The sequence below is a fragment of the Poecilia latipinna genome, unplaced genomic scaffold (genome assembly GCF_001443285.1).
Source record: "Poecilia latipinna isolate Pla-1442-1.1 unplaced genomic scaffold, P_latipinna-1.0 Scaffold43, whole genome shotgun sequence".
Taxonomy (NCBI): Eukaryota; Metazoa; Chordata; class Actinopteri; order Cyprinodontiformes; family Poeciliidae; genus Poecilia; species Poecilia latipinna.
This window is the reverse complement of record NW_015112659.1, coordinates 160,026-187,925: the sequence shown is the minus strand read 5'-3', so window position 1 is coordinate 187,925 and position 27,900 is coordinate 160,026. Positions and strand designations below refer to the sequence as shown.

At 38.0% G+C, this 27,900-nt stretch overlaps 1 protein-coding gene across 1 annotated transcript; it reads right to left on the bottom strand.

Moving 5' to 3' along the window:
* Nucleotides 1-1,469: 1,469 nt before the first annotated feature.
* Nucleotides 1,470-26,534, bottom strand: LOC106957526 (RAS guanyl-releasing protein 1). Its single transcript, XM_015048911.1, has 17 exons — nucleotides 26,098-26,534; nucleotides 24,945-25,120; nucleotides 16,309-16,414; nucleotides 14,112-14,174; nucleotides 13,893-14,024; nucleotides 12,707-12,860; nucleotides 12,361-12,534; nucleotides 10,854-10,970; nucleotides 7,967-8,242; nucleotides 7,493-7,573; nucleotides 6,534-6,638; nucleotides 6,306-6,415; nucleotides 5,819-5,963; nucleotides 5,645-5,681; nucleotides 5,111-5,242; nucleotides 4,135-4,460; nucleotides 1,470-4,039 (listed from the first exon to the last, which is right to left on the bottom strand). Exons 1-17 carry the CDS (start codon nucleotides 26,229-26,231, stop codon nucleotides 3,905-3,907), a joined length of 2,403 nt encoding a protein of 800 aa, XP_014904397.1. The 5' UTR covers nucleotides 26,232-26,534; the 3' UTR covers nucleotides 1,470-3,904.
* Nucleotides 26,535-27,900: the final 1,366 nt, after the last annotated feature.

Below are 27,900 nucleotides of genomic sequence, written 5' to 3'. Positions count from 1 at the left end.
CAAATCACTCCAAAACGTACTGCTCTCATATATGCTTATGCAACATTTCCTGTTCCTCAAACAGGAATCTCTGAAAGAAAACAAAAAAATGATCACTTACTGTTCACTGCCGCTTTCTGATCTCAGACTGTAGATATGCTCTTCTCCTAGACCTGCTTCATCACTGGAACCATTTAGTGAATAAAGCTACAGTGTTATGTCTGGAAGTGTTGAGCCTTGTTTAAAAAGTCTTGGATTATGCTCAAAAGAAAGAAACCAACCAATTTATATCAGGGTTACCACTTCTGATGAGAACAGTCACATGTCCAGATAAAATAATTATACTAGAAATTTGCTGTTGAATTAAAAAAAAAGGGGTTTGAATTTAAGACTTTACAATTTTGATTAGCAAAAATTACACACATTCCTGTTTTCAGAAATTTAAGGTGTGTGTAGTATCAGACCAGTACAATAAAACACATTATTATTATAAGTTATTTAAAGTTTATGTTGGTGACATGCTAATAAACTTATGGCTTTAACTGCAACAATACTACCATATCAGGATGAGTTATTTGCTCTTCCACAGCTGATGCTGCCGCGTGGTTGGGAGAGAAAAACAATGTCTCTTTGGGTGGAACGTAGGTTCTTTTTTGCCATTCTCTCAGATACCAATGATGTTGGAAATTATTCAGCCTTTAGTGGGCATGAAGCCTGCTAGACTGGGGATGTTCCTCTCCAGCAGCTGGGTGTCACATTCAAATAAAAGTAAATTAGCTGTCACCATGGCTCGGCTTGCTATATGCCTCAGAGAGTATCCTTTCTCACTGGGTCTCTCTTCATGCTAATGCAGGAAAACAAGTTATTATGGCAGGAAGATGTAAAGAAGCACAACTTAATTCCAGGGGAATAGGTTTCCTTCATCAGGGGAAGAATTAAAGGTATGGAAATGCTCACACTGATGTACAGCACCAACACAACAAATTGCCAGGTATTTGCAATGAGGCTTGATGGAAATTGGAGGAAACAAACACTTGGTCTGAATCTCTGCTTCTACCAACCAAAGGGTTGACCTCTCATTATCTGAAGGCCAATATTTGCTGCTGGGTGCAGCAAAGACATGGAGACAGAGGAGACTGGATATTTCAGTGGGTACAGGCTGCTTTTAAAGACTTTAGTCTCAATAATCCAACAATATATGCCTCGTGTACAAAATCATAAAATGCAACTTAATCATGCTGAATAAATGTAAAAAGAGGTTTGAAGTTAACTACAAAACAAAATAAAACCACATGACTTTGATTTTGTTGTGCACTTTTGTTTGATACAATTAGTTAAATACACATACCTCTAATCGGGGAGCCACACATACAAAGAAACTTCCAATTAACAGGTAGAATGAAGGTCAACAAACACAAACAGGTAAGATGCCTGTTCTCATGGGGTTTTGCTGACCCCCGATGGCCACATGAGGTAACACTGGAGCTACGTTATAATCCAGAGTGCACATTATTTATTACAACAATAAGAGAACAATACAGGTTGGGTGGGGGTTAAACTAGACATAATTGATATGGCATAATATGCGTATACCTTGTATTTACAGTACATTAGGCACAATTCAAAAACATGGATCTTGACCATCATTCACAGTACAACACTGCTACAGTAGACCACATAGTAATAAATGATTCAGCTACACAACAAAAAAAAAGGCAGTTGTGCAGGGGCATAAATAAGTCAGCAAAAGTACCACTATCGTGTACAAAAAGAAAAATTCTTATGCAGTATAAGAACTATGTAGTGTTTCAGACAATAAATATTAGCAATGCACTGAAAAGGAAAACATGTAATACAAAGCAACAACAGTTCTGGAGATCGGAGTGGCCCGTTATTTTTAGAATGGAGATAAAATACGGTGGCCTCTTATGGTCGCTGGTAGTAACTCATCTGTCATATGCTTCCTGCTGCACACGTTTTTCTTGATGCAGCAGCCGCTTTCTGCTTTATTATGTTTAACATAAATATTTAAGTTCACTAACTGATCAAGAATTGATCAAACACATTTTGCTGTGCTTTCTTAAATACTGCACTTGCTGATTGGATCATGGCCTGTCTTTCATGGGTTTTGACAGAGGCAAAAAAATAAAAAATAAAAATTAAACGTTTCACCAGATGTGAGAAATACTCGCTCCTGTGAGAAAAGAGCTCACCTGTCCTAACTAGGCATGGGCCGGTTACTGTTACCAGGTTTTGAAACCAATGCATTTTTCTGTCCAGTCATTCCTTCTGTTCAAAATCCCTTTCTTGATTAGAAGATTTTCTAGTTTGTTTGGAACATAAAGTAGCTCTGCACTTCCCTCCCCTCACTTGCCGAGCACTGCTGGTCAGTTGGCTGAAAGAGGGCTACTCCAGTCTTTCCTTGCTTAGCGGAAAGACAAATTCTGCAGTTTGGAAATATCCCAAACAATTATGAAAAATAACAAGAAAGCTAACTTAATAATTTACTTGTTTAAGAACTAATACATATTTGTTTTACAGAAACGCAGGTAGTTAAATCTAACTTTGTCAATAAGTTAGTATTTGGCAATTCTGCCATGCAACCTCAGGGCTTTCATGTGTTATGAACACATGTTTTGCAAATATAATTTATGTTTTCATGCCAAAGCTCTGCACTATCCCATGGCGAAAGAAATAATAGCTGATTATGTAACACACATATCTAAACAAGATGCAATAAGTAAGTTCAGGAGCAGATTTTGAAGGCTGACACAGAGAGGCGACCTCTAGGCATGTCGTTTTGTCACAGTTAATAACACAGAAACTCCTGAACCAGAGTTACAACAATGACAAACATTTAAAATCTATTTAAATGCAATTTAAATAGATGGACATATTTCAGATGTTTAAGGATCCAAAATGGAGAGCGATTTTTAACATATCTTTAGGGTCTTTCTCAAACGCTGTAATCGATATATTTCAATATCTTGGCAATAGTACGTGACTGTTGTATTGTTGTTTAAAATGCAGGAAAAAAATTCAGATTTGTTTTCCCTATCCTATTTCACAGTTCAGTTCAGTATTTTTCCCCTAATACATTTTTACTCAGCATTAACATTTCAGAATCTCAAACTGGCCCATGCCTGGTAATAACTGTTTAAACTGTTTTCATAATGTAGCTTAATTCTGATGCATGCCACCGAAAATCATTCACAAACTGTTGCTTCATCCTGCAATGTAGTCTTAGATAACCCAAACACAATCAGCACTAAAACTTAATTTCATTTTTCATCACATTATACCAAGTCACCCGACTCTCAGCATAGAGGTGCATCTCAACAAAATGAAATACATAATTAGTTCAAAAAGTGAAGCTATATTGCACAGAATAATAAAATACAAAGTGATATGTGTCTGTGTGTGGCGGCACAGCATCTCGCAAAACTCTCCAAAGCTTTGAAACGGCCTTTGTGTTGCAGTCCTTTGCTTCCTTTATTTCCTGTTGTTTGTGGACTCACTAGAAATTACATTCAGTGAATTACCTTAAATGTCTCAATGAGTGTCTGTTAGGTAAATGATGGCAGTCATACACATGACTGCTTAAGTCATTCCATAACATTCCTGTTTTTATATATATATATATATATATATATATATATATATAAAACTTTATTGACAGACAGTGAATTTTGGGGGTTTTATTGCCACAATTCCCCAAATTAATAGGAAATACTTGGAAATTCTGTGTATAATTAATCAGTTTCCCTGCTACTTAGATGATTTAAATAAACTTTTCAATGATATTGCAATTTATTGAGATGCACCTTTCTTGTAAAACACGCTCACTGTCCATGATCAATAAATTAAAATTAACATCTTCCACCATAGGGCGTTGGCACCAGTCTCTCTCTTCAGAGGCTTATATCTAAGAGGAGGAGTCTTCCTCCACAGGATGAAGAGCATGTTTCTTCAGATATGACTTTAGCTTCTCCACTTCCAACTTTGTCTCCCTGAGTTTCTCACGTAGTGCCTCATTGTCTTGTTGGAGTCTCAGGTTTTCCTGAAAGGAAAAATAAAACGGTAAAGATCGGGTTTTAGCTATACACTATAAATGTCCTGGATTAAAAGTCGGCAAGGCAGAAATTTCATACTCACATATTCCAGAGATTCATAAGTGCATTTGCTCTCCTCCACTGGCTCTTTGGGTTTTTGCAAGACGGAGGCTCTGTTCTCCCACTTGGCACAGTATCGTTGTTTTCTCAACGGCACGGGGCTGGGGCAGGAGGGGAGGATGGGCGGGACGGGGATTAGGAGAGACGACTGAAGGCGGCTGGCTTCAGGCGTCATCGAGGACAACTGAGGTCCCTCTGTCTGGGTGTAGCTGTGGACTCTTGCAGGCCTCCAGTTGGGGGTGATTGGAGATTCTGGGCTCCAGTCCCTCCTCCCATCTGACGGGTAAGGGAACGGACACTCTTCTGAACCTAAGGAGAGCCATCTTATTATTAATTTCTTCAAATAGACAAATAGAAAGTGCAACACTGTTTTTTTCTTTTCTTTGTTTTGTGGCGCTATATCACTTTAATATCTTAAAGGACATCAAACACCACAAAACAAAATGACTAAGCTCCGTACGTCACGATTACAGACTGTTCGTGGCAAAACGCACTGTTTTGCCACATTTGTGGCATCAGATACAAGCCCACACATTTTAAAGTTATCTCTTGGCAAGTAAGTTCATATTAAGTAAAACTGAAAGTTAACCTGTTCTGAAAATAGTAGCTTTCTTGCAGAAGGTGGGCAGCTTTAAAAATTACTGTAAGTGAACCAGTTCCCAATGACAGCTGGAGGGAAATTACCTTCACAGCAGACCTTGAACTCAACAGTTGTTTTGTTTCAGTTGCGGGGAACTTAACTCAGAAATGTAAATTGTGACTTTTAGCTTCATGTGGAGTCTGGCCGACAGTGATTTCAGGAAATAGTTTGCGTTTTTGAGATAAGGAGATAAGCTGAAAAGTCTTCGCCACCAGATGGCACACGTAGCAGAGGTTTTCTTCCACAGTTAGTAGTGAAAGTAAAAACGTGTATGAAAATTAGACTGCCTCTGCTGGGAACGCAATCAGCAAAAACCCACCCTCTGAGGTGCTTGATGCAATCGGAGTGGAGCTTGGTGTTGGACTGTCAACGGCGTTGGTCGATCGGGTGTTCTTCTTGCACTCGAACGCCACCTGATCCTTGCACAGCTTGTGGCAATTCATGCCGCAGTCTGAGCAGACCAAAACAATGCACATGTCAGAGCAGGAAGTTCACCTCACATCAACGAACTGACATCCCACTTCTCAATGAACACTATCTCTTCTGCAAATGCAACTCTCAGACCGGTGCAAGCCTACAGCCGAGCAAACAAATACTTCTTTCAGATCTTCTGCGGGACGGGGGAGGGGGAAATCTGTTGTTCAGAGTACAAGAGTGTTTCTTTTTTCTTTTTTTTTTTTTGTACTTTGTTCCTGTGCTGCAGGGTTCAGTTCGCAAAATGCAACTCAAAAAACCACAGCTCACCTCACCTGCTCCCCACTACAAAAATGCATGCACCTCTCTGTGTTTCTAAACACGACAGTTAGCCAAAGATAGACACGGTGGAGTGAAACAAGACAGAGATAAAACTTACCCCTGCATCTATATCCTTGTTTGATGACACCCCATAACTGAAAATATGCAAGAAAGAAAACATATAAATGGAGGCAACAAAACAGAGAAAATCACCAAGTTTAGTCATGCTATTAAAAACAAGTTTTTTTTGTTTGTTTTTTTTTTTAGTTTTTTTTTTGTAAAGTTTACTTACAAACCCTGAGCAGTTGTCACAAAAAGTGGGTTTCATGTAAGTCGTTTCCTGAAAGTTGTGAACAAAACCCAGGCCCAGTTTGGAGCAGATAACACTGGCTCGCATGAAATAAGCCGTGATCTCCTCTCTGCTTACAAGACCTTTCCTTTAAAACCAAAAAAAAAAAAAAAAAAAGACAAATCCACGAATGATACAGTGTTTAAAAGTAAACATCTTTTAAATTTATTTTCCACATAATTCCTTTTATATGCACATTCTATTCATATCTACACCAACTCATCTACTTCATCTAATATGTTATGAAAAGTAGGAACATGAGCTGCTTGGGTTTTCATGTGACTATTTATAAGGTGGTTTATTGGTTCCTTCTGCATCTATTTTACGCTTCCTGTTGCTATGTTCATCAACAAATACCACTTTTGCTTCCTCTCCTCTCTGAAGGAGAAATGAACCAAAAAAAAGAGGGTGCAACCTGCCAAATACCCACTTCTCTTTGTCCATGACACAGAAGGAGAAAGGAAAGCTTGCAGCAATTTTCTCAAAGTCGTCATGAGAAATAAATCCGTTCTGGTCTAGATCGTAGTTCTTAAACACAGACTGTAGAAGACGAGAAGAAAGCACGGTTGTTATAATGATGTCAGTGTGCTTTAGCTGCAGCAGTACACTGCTGAAATGAACGCATGCGGATGTGCAGTTTAAAAAAAGAAGCACTTACATCTACCATCCTCTGCACATGTTTGCTGATGGTTCTAGGATCGGGTTTAGGAGCCACTCCCGAAGCCCAGTCCACATAAACTGGAGGCTTGGAGGGGGTTGCTGGCTATTAAAAAAAAAAAAAAAAAAAAGGTTTATGTATATTGTTAAAAAAATTTAATTGAACAATATTTGACACATATATTATGCTGACATCGAGCAACAATTATACATTTTAGTATTAGCTCCTGGGTGTCTCAGCAGAGAACAGCTAAACAAACACAATGACTGTGCAAACTAATGTGTCCTTTACCAACCAAAAACCTTTACATTTTTTTATGAACCAGAGCGATACTATGTGCCTTGGACAAAAACAAAATATATCCAAACTGACAGGTTAACAATCTTTTGTGTGGCAAAGTAACTTTTGGTTGTCAGGCTAAACTAAGATACTAGTGCTCTACAGAGTTATACCCCCCCCCACCCCCCAACATAAGATTATTGATTTTCAGGCCAACCTAGTGTCTTCAGTGTTTTCAAAGTAAATTCCTTGGAAATGCAATTTTTTTAAATAAACAATATTCAAACTATGACCAAGAGATCCTACTTAGACTAGCAATCTCCTTTCCTGGATTAAAGTTCCCAAAGGACAGGATGAAGAAATGAAACTGGCTAATATTCTTTCACGTTTATTGGAGTATTTGTAAATTAGTTCGAAGCTATGAAGGAAGCTTTAAAAATGTGGAGAAAGCTAGCACAGAAAATGGTTTATGATTAACTAAATCAAGTTCCTTCCATAAACATTTTAGTTCTCAGATCGCAGATCTAAATCCAGCAGAAAATCTGATAACTGTGTCGCTCACGCCTCCAAAGAGAGTGCAAAGAGCTTTTAAGACATCAGGTTTAGGTGTAGTAAACCTGATGTAGGTTTGACTGTATTTCTAAGTGATGCACCGGAGATTAGCATGAGGTGTCACTCACCGGTGCTTTACAGTTCTTTGGTTCCCGTGCGTAAGACAGCTCATAAATCTCATCCTCAGTATAGTAGAGGTCCAAGGACAACTGTGCGAGAGAACAACATGAGCGCATGAGAGGTAAACAGAAAAGAATGTGCCCCTATGCCAGGATTTCTCCTTGAATTAAATGCTGTGTTAAGGGGAAATTCAGTTTCACAGGACAATCGTTATGTCTCATGGGCATTCTGTCCTTTGAGTGCGAATAAAACGCAGAGATAGCACAACAATACAGCAATCTGAACTCGGTCTCATTCACATTCAGCTCGATACCCACACACTCATAGATCATGGGCTCTCATCACACCCACACATAACAAACTGCATGCTGTAACAGGCTCATTTTCATTTATGTATGTGTCTACAACTTAGTGAATCACATCACGCTGCGCAATATTTCACACAGTCTTAATATTCAAAGTTTTGCTGAGAGGTTCGTTACCGTCAACAGATGAACGAGGTCCTTATTTGCGTCCAGTTGGGATGGGATCTGCTGCAGCTGAATGAGCTCATTAATGTGGTTGTAGAGCGCCTGGAGCTTCTGGACATTCACCTTGTTGTCATCCACATAGTCTGGCATGGCTTCGTTGACTGAAATAAGGTCTTTGAGATGGACACCGAGGATGGGAATTTTAAAACCTGTCACTTTGTTATAAGCTTGTCTGTAGTTGTCATAGTTTCTGCAGGAGGACAGCAGGTCCGTCATCTCGTTTAGTACCTGGGGAATAGATTCAGATGTAAAATACACTACAGTATATTTGAACCTTAAATGTTAAGAAAGAACAATATGATGGACACTAAAAGGGTTTTAGTAATTATTTATATTCTGTACTTTTACTGTCTGTACTTTTGATTTTGCGCAATGACTGCTGGTGGTTAGTACCAGCCCCATGTAAAGACAGCATAGGCAGATGTACATAGCCATTTTTTTTTCATGTTTTTGTCTGAATTTGGTATCTCAGGCCCCATTCACTCCAGATTAAGACATCCCAATGATTTTCAGGATCTCCTTGTCTGTTCAAACATCATTGAATCACAGCATATTCAGAAAACCTCCTTTCAGTGCTTTGTTCTCTCCAAATAGGTTTTTATGCAGCTTTTCCAGATTTACCATAATGCTACCATGATGGCTATCGTCACTTCACTAGAATGTTTCCTCAACCTGTACGCACAGGCGCCAAAACCTATTTCCCATATGTGGGAAGTTTCTTTCCATCCATCATCAGCTTGGAGGAAACATCACCAGTATTTTCATGAATGTGTCAGGAAAGATGAAACCGAGCCTCCCTGATAGGCTCACACAGTATTTGCTCTTGTGTCTTTCTTGGTCCCATTATTCCAAGACTTCTCTTTGCATTTTTGAACAGCAGAATAATAAAAAATATCTTTACTATCCCTAGTCTTTCAGGGATAGATTGTTTATATATCTGTACAGCTTAAGTTCTGTCATATCCACTTAAATATCAGCTGTTTTAATGAAGAGAACGTGTAAAATCAGCTTCTAAAAGCTCCCAGATCTTAGATTCTGTTTCTGGTTAGTTTTGTTTTTAGATCGGTGCTTCATGAGGTTCCCTACAGACAAGCAGAATCAGTTTTCATTGATCCCCCAAATTGCACATACATGCGTATGTGCAATTTGGGGGTGTGGGCCCTCCTCTCCATCTTGGAGCCCTATTTAATGGGGAGCAGGTGGGATACCAATCTCTGTGCAGAAAATAACCTGAGCATGGTGGATATTATTTTACCACAGCAGGTAATATACTTAGTGTGTTTATTTAACATTTGACAGAGCAGAGCCATTTCTGCGATCGGGCTACTTCACGTCACACACAGGACCCAGATACGCACTATGATAACAACCACCAATTTCTCACCACAGAAGATTTGAGCTTCCTCAAACAGTAAGCAGACTCATGCTCCACAGCACGCAATGAAGAGTGAACCTTAGTTTTACAGCACAGAAGAACTTTATAAGACCCGGCAAGCTCCACGTCATGGTCGATTTTTGAGGTTATGGTGTGGATTTAATCTGGTGTTAAAATGCAATTCATGGGAAGTTCCTATTTAGAGCTCTAGCTTCTCATTGTCTGGAAGAAATGACATCTTTCAAAGTATGGGAGGATTGCTAATATGTTTTGCTAAGTGTTGGTCAAATTCTTCAGTTGTCCCAGAAAGCTCACTCTGTGGCTCCTTTCTTGTTTCTTTTGGCAAGTGTTGATTTCTTGATCTTCCTTTATAAAAGAAAATTAGTTAATTGTATGAAGTAATCTTTTCATGCAGCAACATTTAAGGATTTTATAGTCAGTCATGACTCACACTGGCAATTATTATTGTTGTAAAATAACAAAATGTTTTTTATGTTTAATTTCTGTGGTATTTTTAACAAAATGTTGTGGTTAGGCTGCTGTTGTTCCTCTTTGGCAATTTATATAGCAAATACCATGTTTCAGTCATGAACCCTATAAATACAAGAAATGTAAAACAACAGTTATTTAGACTTTTGACTGTTTTTCAAAGCAGACAATTTCAAAACCAGTTTTTGATGTTAAAAACGTTTTTGCAGCCACACCTCTCTTAAAAAGAGGAACTTTAACTTTATACCTTGAGATTAAGCTACATTGTTGTAGTCAAACCCTTAGATGTTAAATGTGGAAAAACATGCTGACTCATGCCTGTGCTCACTGGAGTAGTCATACTGCTTAGAGCAGAAACAGGCAGCAGTCACTAAATGCTGCCATTTTTTTAAATACCAGTTTTTTGTTACATGTGGCCATTTGCTATTGTGGTGAATAACCGTCAAACTGTCTTTGCTAAAACGTGTCTTTAAATTTCCTGTTGGTGTGCCCATATTTTACATCTCTAAATAACTGATCTCGTGCATTTCTCCTCATTTTTGTCTTCCTCACCAGTCAAATCATTGTAGAAATACTTGATTGATTAACAACTAAAATTTAAGCTGCAGACATTGCTATTATTATTTATTTTTTTATTTTTTTCTTGGGTGGACACCGTCTGCAGCTTCCTCGTGCTGTCTTTAGCTCTTTTTTTTTTTTGCATATTTTTATTTTTCAGTCATGGGAATGAATGCCCCTGTTGTGAACTACAACCTGGAAAACTTGCAAAACAGATTAGCAGCTGTGTGATGCGGTAGTATGTCCATGCAAGAAGAAATTCAACCTCACTGTGCAATGTCACATAAATTCAGCCTAAAGACCGGCGATTTGCATAGTTATTAAATTACAAGTGAGAGCTGTTTTACACAGTTTAGGTTCATGGGAAAACATTTGATCTGCGGCAGTTTTACTTTATGCGCCTTCTTTAAGCATTACCTTGGTTACCTCATTGGGTACATGTGATGTGGTGTCTTTCAGTCTTGATATCGAGCTGTGACAAAGCCCTCCCACCACTGCCATTAGTGTGTTGTAGTTGTGCATAAGATGTAGACACTAGGGGAAAAACACACACACACACACACACACACACACAAAACACACGTATCAGTGAATTCACATCGGCGGATAAAAAACACGCACAATTAAATTTGTTCCAGGTAGCCCTGTTATATAACTCTCAACACTGATGTTACATAAGCCACTTATATTGTTGTCTTTTTCTTGCTGCACACCGATATCTCTCTCTTCTTTGGAAGCCCTTTTTCTCCCTCTTTTCAGTTTTCTAATTTGTGCTGTCACTGAAGCATTATGGTGTGAAATTCGTTTCCACACCCATGGGTTTCGAGGTTGACAGCAATGAGCAGCAGCAGTCTGGTGCATTACTGACAGCGTGAGAGGTCCACCAGAGTACAAGGCTGCCTAACGGCTCCCTGATGCTAGTGTATCACTTCTCAGCAGGCTGCAGGCAGCTTCCCTTTGGAAAGCTTTTAACAAGCTCGGTCTGGTCAGCGACAGTAATCACAAGTCGGTTTTCAATTTTTCAGGACACCAAACTCCTTGCCGTGTTAGTTTCGTTTGATTACTTCAGTTACTTAATATTTTTTTTCTATTTGTTAAACGTTTAGCTCATTAATATAAACAATATCACAAAATATGCTAGACTGATGTTATTATGAAGAATTTGCAGAATACAGTGCCTTTCAAACCCGTGAACCTTTCAACATTTTGCCACATCATAACCACATGCCTCCCTGTATTTAATCACAGTATGCGACAGACCAGCACAACATGATGTGCACCCACTGTGAAAAGGGCATGGAAATTACACATCATTTTCAAAATGATAAATGTGTAGCTCCATCCACTTTTCATTAACCAGTTCATGCTGATGACAAGCCACCCCACAGCATGATGCTGCCACCACCGTGTTTCATGGTATAGACCACGTGTCAAGGTTAAGGCCCAAATCTGGCCCGCTATAACTATCTGTGTGTCTCTTTAAGTAAATAAAATTTCGTCAGTCAAAAAAAACCCAAGTCAAATAAAGTTCAATATTTAATTTTAAGGAGTATTCACCAAATGCAAAGACAACTGTTTATCAATGTTTTAAAAGTTTGTTAAAGGGTAGCTTTATCTATACATTCTGCCACATTTGTGATCTTGATATGGCAGATACGCTTTCTTGCAACAATTCAAATATCTTGCCACTTTTCCATAAGGGCCACATTTGTCCACCATCTTGCCAATATTCCTACCTGAGGTGTGGATGTCACATAGCAAAGTTCAAAAGCTATTCTTAATCTACCTGTAGCAACTGCGCTGACTTTTTAATGAAATCATTCATGTCATTCATGTTAACAATAGCAGACAGGATGATGCAAAGAGGAAGTGTCTCGAGTTCTGGTACTATAAATGTAGCAGTGGGGGTTGAGTTAACCACTACCTTTGCAACGTGGATAAACTTGGTGAAAACCTCAGCTCTCAGCTGAGCTGTTGGCCGACTCAGCACCATCAGCTGAACCCACTGGGAAATCCCATTGCACAGGGCGATGGAACGCTCCAGCACAGGGATGTCCTTCATGCAGCAGCTTCGAATGTAATTTATATAGTCTACAAACTGACAGAGAGAGAGCAGAGAGAGGACCATCAGTTGCTGTATGGAAACTTTAAGGGATTTCCCACGGGGGGAATTATTTAGGGTTTGCAAAAGAGTATTTTCAATCAAGCTAAAGTGTGAAGCATATATAGCCAGAGGGATATTTTAAGCTCAGATGAGTGCACATACTCACTGATATTCTACAGAAGGATTTAAACTCCAGGAAAGTGAGGTGATCAGCCAACTCACTGGGTTCCAGGTGATCAAAAAGAAGAGAAACTTTCCTCTTTTTACTATAGTTAGCTTGAATCTTCTGGCTGGCTTTCCACGACCGTTCTCGTTCATTTCTAAAACACCAACACAACATATCCACATCAGTAAGAGTGAAACAGAGGTGGTAACTTTAAAAGTGTGAAAACTGCTGCTGATTTAATTAAAAGTACACAGTTCAATCTAGGCCAGACCTACTGCTAGAAGTTTTTAAACCGAGACATTTGACACATTTTTCACATAATTAGTAAATCAAAATGACTAAAATCTCTCCAAATAACAAGCAACTTTGATTTGACTTATTTTCTTGACGGCCATATTCTTAATCTCACTGCATGCCACAAAAAATGTAGCAAATTCCTTTTATGACATTAAATGAACATTAACCATTTTGTGGATGTCAAATATGAGGAGAATGCAAAGGAGACAAACAGAAGTAGGCCTCATTGTGGAGTAACTTTAAAGGAAAAAGAAGCTGTTTTGTTTTAAACCTTTAGTTAACACTGCTTAAAATTGTGCCACACCCACGGAGAAACTTCAGTCATTTTGTCATGACAGTTGTCTGAAACTAAAAGTGAAACTGACAGTATAACCTACTTCCTAATTAATCTGGCTAATAATTATCCGACAACTTTCTGGAATCACAGAGCATTGGAATTTCATTACAAGAGGGTCAGTTTATCCTTAAATGTGGAAAATTAAATTAAATTGAAGACCAAATGGTGACGTCTTGGCAAAAATAACCTGCCATGTCCAGCACACATAGCAGCACACTTAAAACTAACAGACTCTTGATCCTAAAACAGCACCACAAAAGAGAGCTCTGTGGAGAAAAGCGTCTATTTTTTTAATATTTTTATTTAAGACATAATTATAATTCATGTCATAGTTAACATCAACTAGTCATGGTTGCTCTAAAGTAATCGGGCTAGAAATGTACTAGTCAGGATGCAGTCACACGCTGCTGGAATTTTGCAGCAACCACAAGGTGAAACTGCTTTCTGTTCCTTGCTCTGGATCGTGACTGATTTCATGACTGCAGCAAACTGACTGGGAGTCGTGTAGGCTTCATGTCGCAGTTGGCCAGCTGGTAAGAAATTAACACTTACATCCATTTGGTCTCTAGGAGAGAGCAAAGATGCTCCTGTCCGTGTTCTCTGAGCAGATCACGAAAGTCGTCCAGGCTGTCGGACAAGCTGTGGGGCAAGCGGAACATCATCCAGAATTCCTGAATCCAATGTCTGCAAGTTAGAAATGGCAACAATGTAACTGATGGAAAACAAGAGTTAATTTTTAATCTGAACCTAGAGGGCACGTGCTACACTGACCTGATGAGGTAGCATATCCTCTGGCATTCTGCTGGCTGATCATTGTCCAGAGCTGTTTTAAAAGTAAGCAGCAGATAAGGAGCTGACAATTTAATTTTGCTTGTTTTTAAATGGAATATACAGATGCCCCAGCATGACAGGTATGTTTTGAGTAAATACTGAGCACACGGATGATTTACCTGCAGGGGATCAAACTCATTAATACAAACTTAGCCCAGTGAACTAAAAGGCAAACACATGTGACATTTGGTCATGTGGGAGGAGGCATCTGTAACTCCAATGAGCATCACCAAATGAATCATTCTGGCATGCAAGGGAACGTGAACAGCAAACTGCACAAAGAAAATACACAACCCATGTCTAAAGCAATGCATAATCACTGAAAGCCATTGTTTGGTGTCAGGACACCGGAGATATTTAAACCAGCAATGTCTGCCCACAGTGTAATTATTGTCTCTGTGCTCTGGATAACCTTCACGTTGCACATGTCGCTTACCCAAACAATACGCCATTGATTTATTTACAGGAAACAGCCACCATTCCATTCTCACACCAATGAGCTTTGCAAAAGTATTCACTGCTTGTGAACTTGCTCACACTCTGCTGCAGAACGCTGCAAGAGCGTCAGCTTGTTTTACAGGGGATTTTATGTGGTAGACTAACTCAAAGTAGGGCACATTTCTGCATTAAAAGTTAAATAATAAATGGATTCCTAATTTTTAAACTAATAAAAATTAAAAAGTATAGAGTGCTTTCGTATTTAGCTTCCTTGAGTCAAAATGTTTATAGAGCCACCTTTTCCTGTAATTGCAGCTGCAGGTCCCCAGGGTTAAGTCTTGTCAACTGAATTCTTTGGTGAATCACTCAAGCGCAGTTAGAATGAATAGAGAGCAACTGTCAACATCAATATTCAAGTTAATGACTTTGACTAGGCCATTCTAATGCTTGAATATGCTTTAATAATTACCAATCAATCTCAATTATTCTTGTTGGAAGCTGAATCTCCACCCGGAGGCTCTCCTTGCCTTGTCTTATCAGTTTAGTCACGGATAGTCAGGTTTTGCAGCTGTGCCGTACTCTTTTCATTTTCAGATATCCAAAGCTAGAGAAGCTGTTTTATAACCTAACCCTGCTTTGAATATTGTTTTCCACAACTCTTCCCCTGCAATCTGTGCAGTGGCTCTTGGTCTCTAAGTTGTGTTTTGTCTATTAATATTCTCTAAAAAACCTCTGACACCATCACATAACATTAAAAGGTATATTTTTATTTAACAGCATTAAAATAAAGGAGGCTTCATGCCACATTTTACATATTTTTTTACTTGCAAACCACATTAAAAACAATGCAGCTGTGGCATATTAAGATGTGAATGAAAAATATGGTGTGCGAGTACTTTTTGTAAGTCACTGGCTCTTTATTGAAATCCCACTGAGAAGCACGTAAAGGCTAACTACATCATTGGAACGGAAGACACTCGCACAGTTAGGCAGCGATTGGGACAGTCAATGACCCCCCATGGCTCTTTCTTGATCCTGAATTGATCATTTGTATCTTTTTTGGTCTTTATCCCAGAATGAGAGGGTTTTAAAAAAAAAAAAAACATATGCGTGTGAACTGATGGAGGGTTTCTGTGATCAGTGGCCTTTTTAAGCAGCAGGGTCTGTGTCTAAATATGGTAGATCAGAGGCAGAGGTAATTAACACCTGAAACCCAAGTAAGGTACTGTTCAGGGGTTTGTGACGCCATTGTCTCTTCTTTGAAGAGAAGCTAAAATTATAGGCACTCCACTACCATGAAAAGACAGAAAAAAAATCGTCTTCGGGGTGTGAATGGGTGCAAATGAAAAGAGTCTAATCAAACATATTAAAGGAGACCAACAACAGTCGGGTAGTATCCTCCCTGTTACTGAATGGATGAGGTGCAAGCCTTAGTGAAGCAAAGTTGCTCTGAGAGAAGAAATGAATGCAAAATGGAGTACAGAGGGAGAAAGCAGGCCACTTGCCCATCAAGCTTTACACTGACAGCTGAAAAATCTGAGCCAGGAATGAGCTTGACTGTGCGTTGCTGTTGACAACCGAGCCCTCAGCGGGTCCAGTGAACCGGTCGTATGTTCACTTTTCTGCTCATAACAAGGGTTGTTTGAATCAAGAGACAAAGGCGCAGTGTGCATGCTGCTGGTGGACTGCTAAAGGATATAGATTGATGAGTCTGTCCAGCAGGTCGCTGGAGGACATGAGGAGACGATGCATGGTCAGGGTGATGTTCAGCACGTGGCTGGTCTTCCTCACGCAACCATCTGCATCTGAAAAGAAAAAAAAAAGTGCAATCAGCTGAGAGGAGAAGACATTTTATCAGTGACGGAGTATGTAGCAAACCAGCGTCATAGAATTGAGATGTTGCTAAGTTATGCCTATTCTTAAGCCAAATGAGAGAAGAGAGCACACATGTGTGAACAAATTGCTGTCTGTACAGATGTCAAAAATATATTTTCCTTTGACTGCCATTTGAAAAACATAGAAACAATTTAGGATAGAAATTAAATCCTTTCAAAAAAAAAAAAACACATCAGTCTATAAGTAATAGTCAAAACTATTTTTTAAACTAAAAGTTATTTCCCCTTTAAAAGAAGTGCTTACATTATCATAACAATATGCTGCACCATCATTTCATTTTCATCTCTTACACTGTGGATTTTGTCATCTTCTGCTAAAACCTTCTAATTTTCTTAGCTTAATCTTGGTTTACTTCCCATCATATACTTTCAGTCACCTTTACCATAACACCATATCATCTTCTGGTTTACTTCACTCACTGCTGCATTTTGCAGAACTAGATCTTCCAGTTAAAAACTAGTTCCTTTCCGACAGGTGACATATGTAACTCACACAGTTCATTAATCATTACAGAACCCTGTAAAAATATTCACACTCATTTTAGCTCATTAGAACCACAAACTACAAATCTATTAAAGTGTTTTTTTTATGTGATACACACAAAGTAATGCATAATGATGAAAGGAGAAAGACTTGATTTCATTTTTTCCCCAAGTAAAAAAAAAAAAAAAATCTGAAAAGTGTGGCATGCATCAGTATTCAGATCCTTCACAGTGTGACTCCTAAATAAAATCAAGTGCAACCAAGTGCTTTAAGAAGTCACCTAATTAAGAGTCCAGATGTGTCAGAATTAATCTCAATATAAATTAGGATAGGGAAATAAATCAATAACAATATATATCGCAATAAACATGTGATCAATATTGATAGATAATATGTCAATAGTTCCACTAAACTCTGATCCCGAACTGCACAGCATTCTGGGGGCGGTAGGCAAAGTAAAGGCTTTATCTGCTCAACTTCTCACGATCTGCTACGCAAGATGGGTGACATAACTAACTCACTCACTTATTTGGTTACCTAGCAACAACCTCTTGAGTAACATGTGCAGCAGCAGTTTCAGGTTTTGCCACAATGCCTCATAATTGCTTAAAAATAATAAACAACGGCATGTAGTGAAAGGAGAAAATGAGTGCAACAGAAAAACAGTAAAACAGGTAAGATCATGACACCGGTATGGCAGTATTTCAGATATTTGAAACAAAAGGCTAATCAATAATTATAATCGATACCCTACCAATATGAAATCCTTATATTGTGATAAAATTTTTTAGCTATATCGGCCAGCCCTAGAATAAATTCAGCACCTTTGTGTCAACCTCTGACATTTGTTAAAGAACATTTGTCAACAAACACCATCATGACGCTCAAGGAACACAGCATATTGGTCAGGGGTCAAGTTGTGGAGGAGATTAAAAAAAAAACAGCATCACAAGTTTTAAATGTGTCACACAACATTATTTAATCTATCATTAGAGACTTGAAAGAGAATTACGTTGGTGCAAATCCTCAAAAGCTGTCAGGCTAAACTGAGCTGTGCAGTACTGAGCTCATGGTAACATGGTAACTGTGGAGCAGCTGCAGAGATTCACAGCTTAGTGGGAGAATCAGTTGATAGGGAAGCACGAGTCGTGCACTCCACAAATCTGCTCTTTATACGGAAGAGGCAATAGGAAAGAAAATTTTTAAAGAAAGCCAAAAGAAGTTGAGTTTAAAAGTTTAAACGGTGGATGTGTGAATGTGCGCTCGACACGGAAGGACAAAATTTAACTTTCTAACATACATGCAAAATACTATGTACGGAAGAAAACCAACTATGAATACAAATGGACATCACAGTATCTAGTGTTTATTTCTAAAAAAAATAAATAAATAAATAGAAAAATAAAATGCATTACATTGTAGGGTTTCTCTGCTGTGGGAGAAGGAGGATTAAGAATTCCTTAAAAATAAAACCAAAACAAAACATTACTGGTAATTACAGTATTTCTAAATCTGCATTGGTATATAAATCTTAAATTAAACATTTGCCATGTCTGCGGCAAAAAATGCATTGATATAATTGCTGTGAACTTTATACATGTTTTGTGTATACTTCATTATTTGACTCAAGAACTAATGACTTACATGAAAGTTGTTTTTTTTTTAGATCAGATTGACATGCAAATAATTTGACCACAAAACTCAACGTCAACCTCAGTTTTAACAACATAATCATTCTAGAAGTTATAGGCAAAAATTAGATTGATTATTAAGTATTTGGAACTGGAAAAAAACTTTGACAGGCTTCTTTGTCAAAACCTTTAACTGGAAGGTTAAATAGCTTTGTATAAATTTGTGTGACAACAGGTTGAAAAAAGATTTACCGCGAAAAAGAAAATTTCTTTCCACCAGTGCAAACACTGTTTCACCCAGTTACTCGAACTGGGTAAAACAACAATTCATACACATGCTTTAGTCATACTATCCACAGACCCTGCAGCGGAAGGTTTACCTTTTCCTCTGATTGTGTGAACCTCTGATGCTTGCCTGTCTCACTACCTTTTTCACTTCCTTTTTCCTTGCATGAGCAGAACTTCCTCCCTTTGTGAACAGACCACCTTTCCTTATCTTGACTGTGAGCTACAGCTGACATCTTGAGACGCGCATAGACAAAGCGATTCTTTCCCAGCCACAACATAGCATTAGACTGCATGTGAACAAAACATGACACGATTTCATAAAAAAAAAAATAAAAAAAAATTGTTGCAGTGTCTTGCTTAAAGCAGAACACAGCATATCTTCAGGAAATCTTCAAACCGCTAAAACAGGGAATTAGAGGTTAACCACATAGAGTCTGTTTACTGGGAAAATCATTTATATACTGTGGGAATTTTTCACCCTTGTTCTCTACAACTTTATAATCAGAAGTCTGTAGAAATGGAAAAATCTAGAGAACAAGCTCGAATAAAAAGCTTTGCAGCTCCCTTGGGACCATCAAGGCCATCAGACAACTGAGGGGGCCACGTTTAAACCATATTACCTTGAAAATACCTCAGACACCATGGCAACATGCTTTCTTATCTTTGTTTTCTGTAAGCAACTAACCACTCCTGCTGCAGCTGACTAATCTAGCCCGCCATATCCTACATCGGCTGTGTTTCTGTTAGTAACATGCGGCTGCTACCGTCTAAACCAAGCGAGGGGATGATGACCTCATCCATCGAGTTATTGAGAAAGTAAAAGAGATTAATTAAATGATTTCTCAGTTTCAAATGATGTAACCGATGGACAGCTTCAGTGTATTCAAACGGTTGCATTTCTGACAGGTTCTTCTGCCCAAACAAAATTATTAGAAGCTTGTTTTTCTACAGCTATCACTTCATAAAGAAATCAGCTGCAGTGTCGGATCTACAACAGGATGTCATGACTTTATCTGGTAAACAATTGCTTCACAGCATTCCAACCACCAACACTCCCTGTGCAGGGTTAATTGCAGGAGGAAATCCTTTCTGGACCGTCTGTTAGTGATGGGAACATTAGGAAAGCTGCCGCCCAGCAAGTTGGAACCACGTGATACTGGTTGGTGATAAACACTTAGGAGCGCACGCTCTGACTGGCTCGCTTTTAAGGTTATCTTAAACATTCATCAGCCGCTCCAAACCTGCGTGTTTGCACTTTTCCTTGTTTTGAAAGAGGCTATCAGATGGGATGATCCCTTTGTTTTGTTTTGGTTCAAGTAAGTGGGAAAAAGGATATATTTGTGCTCTGAACAAAAATTCTGTGATCAGACAAGATGATGTGAACACCTTAAATACATTTTCAAACTTTTATATCTAAAATGTGGCAATTTATTGCACCCAAAAGTAAAGCAAGTACTGTTTATTTATTCCTTTTTTTTGTACTGAATACGTTTTGTCAATTACATTAAAAGCAATTTTTTAAATACTTTTTAAGTCAAAACTGCTTCAGAAGCTGCTGGGGTAGATTTGAATTAAAATTATCTTCCTCCAATTAAGATGACAAACTCTGAGAATTTTAAATTGAGAAAAATAAATTATAATTGTATATACAAAGAAGAAATAATCAGCTGAAATATATTTAAAACAATTATCAGTTGCAAGAATGAAAAACATAAACTATTGTTTTGTATTAGTGTTTGCACAAAACACAACCACTTGTCTTTTTTATTTTGATAATTACTAATACTTTGTATAGATTAATTACCTTAAAATTACTGAAATAATATTGCACAATAAACACCAATCAAACTTTACCTGGCTAATACTAATTTCTGGTTTCCATTAAAACTCGGCCTACTTATTTCTATTTTATTTTTTTTTTCAAAGGACCCTAAATACAAAAAGGAAAATAATGTGCTGCAGATTTCCTGTCAGAGGTTGAATTATTTTGATTCCAACAGAAAATAAAGGAATTACATTTTCCCCATATATGCATAAAGGAATAGGCCCCTAAACTTTATCAGATTTTCTTTAAATACACTAAAAAGTTACATACATGTACAAGGTACTGATTGATTAATTTACAAACGATAATGGTGGAAGTTCTTAGTTTTAATGCATTTAATAAACAGGGAAAACCATTCAGATATTTCGATATTTAAATCACAGATCAGTCGACAAAGGGAAAATATGAATATTCTGGGATTTTCTTGGTCAATTTCTAATCATGAGTAGACAGAGTTTAAGTAACCTCCTTACAATAAAAAATAATAAATATTTTACCCAATATAGATGACTTTTATTCTCATGACCTCACTCTCCAATAATTCTCTAATAAGCTCAGCTGACACATATGTATCAGACCAAAATTTGATTAATTCTAATGAGAGTAATGCAGCATCGCCCTTCCCCCTGCTGCTGAGCACTGCCAGTCAGATGGGTAAAACCCAGCCAGCAAAGCGTTATTTTTTCCAACAATTAAAAAAACCCAACGGTTTATAAATTCATATCATAAATTCTTCTAGTCTTGAAAACCACAGACAATCATATCATGGAAACCAGAGAAGCGCCACCCATCTGTTTCATTAAGGAAACACTGTTTAAAACTACAGCTTTAAGTAAGCAGCAGGACTGCTACCTGAGCAGATAGCCTGACTAATTAGGCAGCTAATATCCTCCTGACATACTACTGTTATTCTATAAAGAAAAGGATAGACAAAAAGGCATACTTTTTTTTACCCAAGATGTGAATTCACTGGTAACATGTTCATTCTACGTTTGCTGTTTTTTTTCCTTTTTTTTTTTTTTACTAACATCAAAGAAACAATAAATAAGGATTATCAATATATAATATAATAATATATCATTATCAGAATCATAATGTTTTGATTTGCAACATCAGGAATATTTGTCACTTTTCTGTTTTAACTAAATTAGGACATGTTGTACATCTTTATTTTTAAATTACATCTTTATTTTTAAATTACATGTTAATACCCAGAGGCCTTGAAGTTTTTGTTCAAGCTTGCTATACATTGAGAATCACATACCAGCATTAACAGCTTTCTTGTGAATGGAAAACAATTCCCAGCTTACTGTTCACAGATTTCCTTTTTCTGATAACTACAGCACAAGGACAATCTCACATTTTCTCTTTTAAAGAAACAGGCTCTCGTGCATTTTGTGAGCGAACAGCTCAGCTCGTGGTGCTGTGGGGGTCTGAGGGGAGTGATGATGCCAGCCATTGATCCACACCTCGCAGCGTTCCTGCATTTCAAAGGTTGGTAGGCATCTGAGGGCTACAGTTCAGGGAGCTGACCTTTCAGTTTGGCCAAGCTTGAAGCTCTTCTAATGGTAATCTTTTAAACTGTGCTTGCGTGTGCTCTCTCACATTTGAAAAAAAAAAGGTGGTAGGACTTGTGGACTGTGGGGGGGTTCATATGTGATGTGAGTCAAGAGCAACCGATGTGTTTGCCATTTTATCAAGAAAAGCCATTTAAGGAAAACCCCGACCATAATATACTGCACAAACAGATTATATCCTGTGTAGAGATATATATATTTTTTTTTTTCGTAAACATGTAACATGTTAGGATCTAACATGTTACTAATCTATAAGTCTTTCCACACAGCTTCACTGATAAATTCTCTCTCCCTGATAAACCTGATAAGAGAGGACGGCTGTTATTACAGCCCACTTCTTCTTTTTCTGCAGATAAATGCAGTTATGAAATGTCATTTAATGTGCAGCCCATCGTAGCACATCTCCACTGCTTTTGCTGCATTTGCGTAACCAGGCAACGGCCATCTGAAAGCTGTCTCTTCAGAGACACAATCATCATAACTCTGAGAGCACTCCAGACAACTTGATTGAGACAACGATCTTTGACTGATCCAACGGCAGTCTACGCAATCACCACTGTGTCTTTTTTTGGGGGGGTACAGTAAATCCTCTTTACAACCATGTGATGGACGTAATGCATGAATGGTGCCTGGAGCAAGCTGACCCTTTCCTCTCCAACACCTCCAATCTCTGAGCACAAAACTTCTTCCCTTTTTCTCAAAAGCCTTCTCACTTCTGTGAGTCATTTTAAAAAACATTATGATGGTGGAATTTTATAATATAGTCACAACTCTCTCCACGGATATTGCATAATATCTGTGGATATCATACATGCTGCCACAATTTTTATCATTACTTGTATGAACATCATCACTTAGATACTATTCTTTTGAGATTAAAATAGAAATCCAAATTGTCTAAAAGTAAGATACAATGTACTAAAAGAACATTTAACATGTAACAAAAAACAAAATGCAAGTTAAAAACTAAGTTTTAATCCTATAAATATTGAAATATATTAGTTTCTATAACAACATTCTGAAATTCTTTTAACCAAGCCAAAATGTTTATAGCAGTGCTTAACCGCCAATTCTGTGATTTCAGTCACTGAATAGTAATTGAAATCCCAGCTTTCATTCTCTCTTTCAAAATGGATATTTGTAAATGTATGGCTTAGAAATCTAAAGAAACTCCTATTATGAGAAAATGAAAAAAGTAAAGCCTGAAATGTTATAAAAAAGATAAGAAAACAATATATTAGTATCAATTTTGAAAAATGAAATCTTGATCAGTTTTTATTTAAATGTGAAAGCTTTGAGGTTGGAAAGCCTCCCTACTAATGTTTATGTCTCTCCACAGACATTTCAGAGTCAAACCAAGAGAGGAACTCATAAGAAATTTATTGACCAAATAAAATATTTCTTAAAAAAACTTACCAAAACTCTTTACTTTGCCATTAAACTAAGCACTCTGGATGGTGTTCGAGTTTATGGTTAAATTCAAACGATCACAAAATATTATATAATTGTCAAAAAATATTTACCTTATTACTTTGCATTGCATTCTGACATATTCCACAATTGTGCTCTAATATTATAATCTCTGTCATGTGAGTGTTTGATTCCACCTCTGTTGAAGTCTAACCCCGTGTAAGGTGTGACCTCTTGTTCTGACGTCAAGCAATCCAAGTAAAGATGGCTGACAGCACTGAAAAACGGATTAGAGATTACATTTTTTGTCAGGTATTTTAGAGACGTTTAAACAAGAATTCACATCAAGGTAAGTTTCATGTTTGACTCACCATTTTTCCAAACATTTGTCATTTTCTTTTAGTAATTTTGGCTAAAAAGAACTATGCAACCATTTTTCACAATCAAACCACCCTACAATGACTTGAATACAGGCCTAACCACTGGATTTTACTGAAACTACATTCAAACAAATATCATCTAACAAAGCAAATCAAACCCAGTCAGTAGGCAGCAAACAAACAAACAAAAAAAAAAAGAACAATTGCTTCAGCTTTGGGCATTCAAGTCATCAATCTTCATCACAAAACCTTCAAACACTCCCAATTCTCCCATTCAGCTTCCCAGTTGGGTGTAGCTAAAGGTTTGCCTTGCTGAAGGCTTAGAAAATGACAGCTAAACTGGTTCACCTCATGTGGGTGCAGTTTGATTGACCATAAACACAGCATTGCTTCTTGAAAACCAATAAAAATGGGGGAAATCATCTCAAATTGTGGGTTAGGGAAAAAGGAGGCAAAAATGCAGAAGGTTCCTACGTCAAACAGCTAAACAGGTCTCCCATTTGAGAGCAGCAGGCACTGCCCATTGAACGTAAATGCAAATCAGAAATGGAAAAATCATTCATGGCCATTTTCCACGTTCCTACTTCTGATGGTATTGTTTTCAACATCAAACAAAATCAAATTAATGGCGGCAAAACAAATGTAGGAGAAATAAAGCAATGCTTTAAACTTACAGCTCAGAAATGAGGTGTAAAAGAAAGACTGCTTCTGCCCAAAATAATAATACAAAAAATTGTAACCATTGTTCCTCCACAACAATCTACCAAAAACATATCCGGTCTGTTACGTTAAGGCGGGATATCAAACTCTAGAACACAAACCAGTAATAATCAGCATGGACTTACCAAACAACTCCAGACAAGCCTGGATGAGTTCTTCCCAGCTTGCTTTGGTGAGATGTCCCAGAGACATTACTGATTTATTTGGAATGATCGGCGATGAGACGGGTTTGTGGAACCTGTGAGGACGGCGAGGAGGAGAAACTCTAGACCTGTTGGGAGTATATCCTGGAGTCACCCTCCTTGGAGAGAAAAACAAAAGAAAAACAAGCGTAAATCGGTGGAAGAAGAGGACTTCCTATAGTTGAATTTTGCCATCTTATCTATAGCGTGAGTGGACATTAATTACAAACAATAAAAATGTTACGAATAAGTACATGTGTTGGTTTGTGGGGCAGAGGTCAAGATAGGTGAGTGTAAATTTAAAATGTGATTGTCATTCTTTTGTGTTTTTCACATAATTTTATCACAAAAACACTGCTGGTCAAGAACAAATTTAATAAACAGTCTATGTATAATTAAGACAAGTCTGGATGAGAACAAGATTTCATTTTATCTGCTAACAAGTTGAGGTACAGAGGTTGTCAGAATTTGAGAAAATTGGCAGCATTTTTATATCTTCCTACCAGGTGATTTTATGTTCAAATTCAAATCGAACTCAGATTTCTGCTTTTCTTATCCTAAATTGCGTTTGTGTGTATTTTAGAGCCTAAATGTAAATAGCTCTTATTTTATTATTTTCTTTTGTTTTGTTATCTTTTAGCACTGCTTTGTGATGTCAAAACCCAGGTATCAAACGATGCGAAGACCTTAGTGGACACCTGATGTTATTTTTTCAAATATGGTTTGCTTCAGATTCTCCCGTAAGTTGTTCTAATTTCCTTCATTTAAATCTGGGTAGTACCAAAGGAGAGCAGACATCCAGTTAGTTCAAAATCTAAGATGACCAGTAAATACGGAATAAGTTTCAAGTCCGGTATAACCAAGCAATCCAGACTGACGCACAGATCTGAGGCTTTAGCTGTGCGTAAAGACGCTGGGAAAACATTCCCCTTCTGTTTTAGGGACATCTTAAGCACCTCTTCCAAGCTTCGATAACGAAAAAAAACAAAAGATGTTTTATGCTTTGTGGTAGAAAGCCTAAAATCCAGACAGTTGTCGGAGAAAAGACCTCCAGAAACTTCTCTGTAATGGTTTCTAAATAAGAGACTGAACTTACATATCGTCTGTCCCCTTTTCGTCTGCCGTTATGCTTTCGTTTTGGTTCTCCTTTGACTGACATCCCATGGCGAGGTACTGGGCGACCAGCGGCTCAACCAAGCTGTCCATCTGCGTCCTCCTCGGTGGGAGCATTTCATCGCTCAGCTCGGTTCGGCTCGGTGCTCCTCCGCGGTCTCAATAGCATTGTGCTGACTCGTCAATGAACATTACACAATTAAGATTCACCCAGCCTGTCAGAGAGTGGGCGGCCGCTCTGCTGTCGGGCATGTCACTCACCGACTTTCAACGGTCTCTCTCTCTTTCTCTATTTCTCTCTCATTGGTTATTTTCCCTTCAGTCAGTCGTCATGTTCTAACAGGTTTATATCCTTCTTAACAAGTTTAAACAAGCGAACTGCTCAAGGTTGCTCCAGCAAAATATAGACTTCCATTGTTTTGCGGTTCAGCCAGAAGTGCTGCGCATTTGATTATACAGAGCCTTGCAAAAGCATTCATGCCTCATTGGGATTTTTCCCGTTGGGTCACGTCATCCACAAACTTCAAAGCATTTCATTGGGATTGTACGCAATGAAACAACACAAACCGGTGCATGATTGTGAATGGAAAAGAGATGACTCACAGTTTATTATTTTTCTTGTAAATAAGATTGTTTTACGAGTGTGGTGCGCATTGAGTGGATTTAGAACAGATGTTTCAGGCTGCACTTTTTAAAAACTAATTTCAATCCAAATATATATGATCCTGTTCGATTTTAGGTCATTATTCAGGTTCAGGAAAGTTTTTACCTAAGGAGATTGCAGACTTTCGCATGAAAGATTCTGAGCATGCATGTGGCGACTGTGGAGAGGAACAACTTCCCATTGACAAAGAAGAAACCTCCAGCAGAACCTGGCTCAGTGCAAGCAGCCCTTGCCATCACAAAACTGTGAGCATATACACAAGAGGAAACAGAAGAACTGATGTAGGAGTACTTTCTATGTTTAAAAAAAGTAAATAGGAGATGGAGAACTTTTAGTTGTTGGCAGCGGTATCTCAAGTATCACAGCTAAACCAGATGTAGCTTCTATGGAGAGAAAAGATGGATGGATGGATGGATGGATGGATGGATGGATGGATGGATGGATGGATGGATGGATGGATGGATGGATGGATGGATGGATGTTTTATTACACTCCTTCCTCAAAGAAAAATATGTTTCCTGTGCAACTCTCAACATTTATGCACAAGACAAACTTTCCAAATTCTTAGAGCAAACAAGAAACTCAGACATGATAAAATGCTGTTTTCACTTAATTTCAAAAGCATAGTAATTGTGTCAAACTTCACCTAATCAAATTCTTATTTCATTTGCTTAAAGTTTTTTTTTTTTTGCTGACTCCAGAGAACGCATCCAATTCCCAATTTTGTCGGTGAACAAGTTAAATTTAAGCACATACAACTAGTTTCGGTGATATACTACCACCAAGTCCATAGCATGCAAAAGAGAATCAAAACGGTTAAAAATACAGCAGCTGTTTTCTTTGGTTTTTAACCAAAAAAAAAAAAATCTAAAGCTTTTTGGGGGACTTGTGTTTCCACAAGTTGTGTCGGCCCCACCTTTGAAATCAAAATTCCACCTATGTCTGAGGGTTCAGATATAAACACATTATTCTGGAAAATTTGTGTGATGTCATCTCTCCTTTGGTTTATCCAAACTTTATATTTGTTCAGTTGGAACGTCAGGAAAGGGTGGATCTTCCTTTAAAGATAAAATAAAAAAAAAGCTGCAAGTTCCGCTGTAGCTTGCGCTACATCTATCACGT

Excerpts from the sequence above, each read along its gene's own strand:
- LOC106957526 (XM_015048911.1), bottom strand. The coding sequence starts at position 26,231 with ATGCTCCCACCGAGGAGGACGCAGATGGACAGCTTGGTTGAGCCGCTG. Across the intron at positions 12,535-12,706 it reads AATCCTTCTGTAGAATATCA|TTTGTAGACTATATAAATTA; the intron begins GTGAGTATGTGC and ends TCTCTCTGTCAG. Across the intron at positions 4,461-5,110 it reads TGCATCAAGCACCTCAGAGG|GTTCAGAAGAGTGTCCGTTC; the intron begins GTGGGTTTTTGC and ends GGCTCTCCTTAG.